The following is a 4828-nucleotide window of genomic DNA, read 5'->3' as shown; positions in this document are numbered from 1 at the left end:
CCCTGCAACTGTCCAGACTGTCTGCTGACCTGTGGTCTTAAAGGGTCCTGACGTCAGCAACCATGACACCAGTCATCTCTTTGGGATAATTTCTGACATTAGGATGGCCTCCTCAGTGCTTCTCCAGCTTTGTGTTGTGGCCATAGTTTTTGTGCCCACACAAAGCTCAGAGCTGTAGAGAAAGGCAATAAAGCCCACTGTCAACAGCCACTAATTGCTCCTCTGCCTCCATAATGCAGGGGTCCAAAACCTGCAGAGTGAGATAAGCCTCTCATTCATACCATCCATCCATGAAAACGTCAATCTGGACTTTAAAAAGAGGCTCCAACCGTGGTCCTGCTATTGTATGGACTCATAGACTACACTCAAATAGCAGACATTCAGTTTAAAAGATGGTGGACTTTACTTATACTTCAGGTTTATAATATAATAACACAATAGAACAATTTCTTCACATTTTACTACAATGAAGAATACGTGTGCTAAATACTTTTACGGTCTCCTGAAAAGAGCTTTACAAATAAACAGTTCTTATATTCCCCTATGTATAAAAATTATACATACATATTTTACATGGAAGACTCCTAACTTAGAAAAAGTAGTGGTTAAAACTATGACTGCATTTCATGTATGCCAACTCTAGGGTACTTTTAGAGCCTTTCTAATGTAAACAATTGAAATATAAATGTAGATAATGAAATAACAACAGAAAGGTCAAATCAGGATTTCTGGTTGTAAAATAACAGCTTTGGTTTGCTGCTTCATCTGGATTAATACCATAAGCCATGTCGTTTTCAGACTCATTAAAAAGACTTTGGCGTTATTCGTAAGATTGTGTTGTAAGATTATGTTGGCTTTCTTTTCAATGTATTTAGATACAGTCTGTATAAGCATAGTCACCATAACACCCAATTAAGGTTATTAGTTAACTAAAACTAATTAAATAATTACAAATATTTTTAGTTAACTGAAACTAAATAAAAACCAAGCTTTTTTCAAAGACAGAAACTAACTTAAAGTACATTGTGTGCTTACAAAACTAACTAAAATAAAATAAAATTAGGGACAAAATCTTCTTAATTTGAGTCTTTGACAGCAGCAGACTGACTAACATGTAAACCCAGGCCTAAACAGTGTAAAACTTGATTAAATAAGACTAAGTTGTATTTAATCATTGCATTTGAATAAATAAAATCAAAAGTGAAGGGTAACCTGTTTGAATGTGTTTTTCATAATTGTAAGGTGTCAATTTTTCCAGCACTTTTAGGTCTCCCCCTAACAGGTACCCTGTATTGCTGATAAAATGAAAACACCAGAACTAATAAAAAATATACTAAAATTAAGATTTTTTTTTCCTAAATGAAACTAAACTAACAAACCAGCAGTAAAAACTAAAAACAACTAAACTGAAATTCAAAACAAAAAGTAAAAACTAAATGAAAAATAAAAACCAAATGAAAGACAAAAAAAAAAATCTACTTTATTTTCTGACATCCTGACATTTATGCACATATTGGATTAGCTTTGAAATCTGATATTACTTTCTGAATGGTTTAGTTAAATATGTTCATCCACATTATTAACACCACAAAGAAAAAGGGTTTACATTTTGAACAAGGCTTTATTTGTACTTTAACATAAATAAATTAAAATTCATTACTGTTTGTTCCTTGATAAGAGGGATTATTATTTAGGTTAGAAATTAAATATGGTTATCACAGCTTAGCTTTACAATGGACCATGATTTTGCAGTGTATGACAAATACACTCCTCGTATCATAGAAATATTGAAAATACACCGTATAAAATGGTTATTATGAGAGATAACTCAGATTGTGGTTACTGTCATGCCTGTCCAGATGAGAACACGCAGAGAGCGATGAGAGGAAGAAAAAATGGTCAGTCGTCAAGCGCCCGGATATGTGACGTCATATTAGTGAGACGAGTTATTTAGGGGCATGACTTCTTAACGGACCAGTGTGGAAGTTATTAAAGTTTCCACGATGTTCGCCTGCAAACGGAGCCTGACCAACACTTTGATATCCTCTTTCCGGGTTTTCCGCACCAACCAAGTAAATACACTCTGACAGCCCTGTGCTGTAGATTAAAGGGTCAGTCTGTGCTGCTAATATGAGCTAGCCATCTTGACTTGACTCCGCTCAGAGCTCCTTGTTTCTGTCCTCTCAGGTTGTTCTCACCGGCAGTGTTCAGAGGTGTCTCTCCTCACAAACAGACGGAGAGGTACGCATCGCTGCCATACTGAAGGAGAAGTTCCCGTTAGCCTCTTCGCTGAAAGTTGTGGATATTTCAGGTGCGTCACATCTGTCAGATGACTAGCTCCATGAAATGAAGGGCTTGACATAGCAGTTTTTAACCAACACTTATTTTTAAAAAGTTCAAGGACGCTGAACCGGCTTTCTTTAAATCTAGGTGCAGAATAATTGACATCCAGTGATTAACTTTTCTTTAGTGCTCTTGAAAACAGGTTAATTAACCTTCCTCAAAAATCTCAGTGGCCCTTTCACTTAAATTAATATATTTTAGATTGTCGATGCCTCTGATATACAACATGGTAATGACTAGTCTGAATGATTACAATCATACTCTTTAAATGACAGTATTTTTGGTGTTTAGGTGGTTGTGGAGCCATGTATGAGATCCATATAGAGTCCAGTGAGTTCAAAGGGAAAAGGACAGTTCAACAACACCAATTAGTGAATCAGGTAAATGAAACTAACATCCTTGCACTTGAGAATTTTATAATTTGTCCCTTAAATATTGTGGGCATGCTGAAGTTCTTAATGTCTTGTATTTTTTCATATAAAAAGTATTAATAAGTTGTGTTTTATTCTCCACAGGCACTCAAGGATGAGATTCAAGGAATGCATGGACTACGAATATTCACTGGTGTTCCAAATTAGTTTAAGAAAGTCTCTTTGCCAGGAACTTTTTTCCTTTCTCTCTTTTATCTATTATGAATGTACAGTTTGAAAGAGCATATTGTGTAGTTAATGTATTCAGTTACTGTTAGCTGTGCAAAATGAGTAAGAAACATAATTATACTTTATCTTTTTTAAACAACAGAGATATGCTGATCTGTGATAATATATACAGTATAAATTAATCTAAGGCTACAATACGCACAAATGACTTGTCATAGAGGTAGTTTATTCCAGTATAGGGTACTCTCAAGGTTTATAATGATTCTGGTGAAATTATAAGAAACTGGGGAGGAAACTGGTACAACCTAACCTTGCAAAGCAGATGGATACGCCCGTTTCCTTGTTTCTCACTGGTGAATCCATCTTGCAAAGCTCCCATCTGAACCGTTTGAGCCCGGTTAGAAAGTGACAGGACCAATCAGCGACGAGAGGCAGTACTTTCAGGCGCAGCACTGTCATGGCCTTGACAAGCAGCAGCAAGAGCTGGTGCAGTTATGGAGGAAGAGATTAGCGTGGATGCTGCTGAAGCGCCAGTTTTATCAGAACTTGAAGACATTTCTTTGTTAAAAGAAGAACAAAGAACAGCAGTGAGTTGTTTTCTTTTTAAAAAAACGACAAAAGTCGAGTACTTACATGTCCATAGTCGTCATGTTTCGCGTTATTCCTCAGTAGCTGCGCACGCTCAGTTCAATAGCCGCGACGTCACGTGTTTTGTTGCTCTGATTGGCCCGTAGAGATGTGACAAAATGTTCACCCAATCACCCTCCGAGTTTTTTTTCAAAGCCTCTGCCTTTTCTCAAACATTTCCTATTGAAGCTTTCCCAGATGGATGTGTGAAACAAATCCATCTGACGTGTCAGGTTAGGAACAACCATCCCTAATATAAGAGAATTACCACAGAACCTTGCTTTCACAGAACTGCTGTAGCTGTAGAGCTTTAAATTGCAAAGTCAGTGAGAGTATGATCACAGGCTATGTGACAATGTCCAATTCAAATTGATTACTAGCAACTGGATTGCACATGGATTTTGAATTTGTGTATGCTGTGATAACACGTATAGCAATAAAAAGCACCGTCTTTCTCCCATACATTTGTGATTAAAATCAAGTTTGCAAGCAAAGTGCATTCTGATACCTAAATGGCATGCCTGGTTAAATTTAATTCAGCATTTGAAGTTTAGCTTCTTTAAATGGATGGCCCATTTATTAGTATGCTATGGGCAAAAATACATCTAGTAATTCAAGCTATTAATCCATTGATTACTTTCTCTTCCAATTAACTGATCAATGTCAAGGATATTATTGATACAGTTTCCTTAAGTAAAAGTGATGTCTGAAGTCACATTTCATCCAGTACAATACAGTATGAAGCCCAGCATTTTTTAGACCTAATCCCTGCCCCAAAAGGATTGGTCTCAGTCATTTATTATTAAACTATTGTAACAAGTGTAAGGATTGCTTCTGCAGTGATAAAGCCATATATCAAAAAGTTATTTCCACCATTGACCAACATCAAACTAGCAATGGCCAGAATTAAACCAGGATTGACCAGCATCAAATCAACACTGGCTAGCATCAAACCAAGATAGACCAGTATCTGGTCACTATTGGCCAGCATCAAACCAGCAATGACCAGTATCAAACTAGCATTGACCAACAGTTAAAGGGCATTGTCAAACCAGCACTGGCCGGTATCAAACCAACATAGGCCATCATCAAACCAGCACTGGCCGGTATCAAACCAACATAGGCCATCATCAAACCAGCACTGGCCAGCATCAAACCAAGATAGACCAATATCTGGTCAGTATTGGCCAGCACTGACCAGTATCAAACCAGCATTGACCAGCAGTTAAAGGGCATTGTCAAACCAGCACTGGCCGGTA

At 37.1% G+C, this 4828-nt stretch overlaps 1 protein-coding gene across 1 annotated transcript; it reads left to right on the top strand.

Moving 5' to 3' along the window:
* Window positions 1-1936: 1936 nt before the first annotated feature.
* On the top strand, window positions 1937-3083 carry bola3 (bolA family member 3). The gene is made up of 4 exons (XM_041791487.1): window positions 1937-2072; window positions 2188-2311; window positions 2635-2723; window positions 2859-3083. The coding sequence occupies exons 1-4, from the start codon at window positions 2004-2006 to the stop codon at window positions 2919-2921; spliced, it is 345 nt and encodes a 114-aa protein (XP_041647421.1). The 5' UTR covers window positions 1937-2003; the 3' UTR covers window positions 2922-3083.
* The last annotated feature ends 1745 nt before the right edge of the window (window positions 3084-4828 follow it).

The sequence above is a fragment of the Cheilinus undulatus genome, linkage group 1 (genome assembly GCF_018320785.1).
Source record: "Cheilinus undulatus linkage group 1, ASM1832078v1, whole genome shotgun sequence".
In the NCBI taxonomy this organism is placed as follows: Eukaryota; Metazoa; Chordata; class Actinopteri; order Labriformes; family Labridae; genus Cheilinus; species Cheilinus undulatus.
The sequence above is the reverse complement of the archived record's forward strand: the minus strand, read 5'-3'. Positions and strand labels throughout refer to the sequence as shown.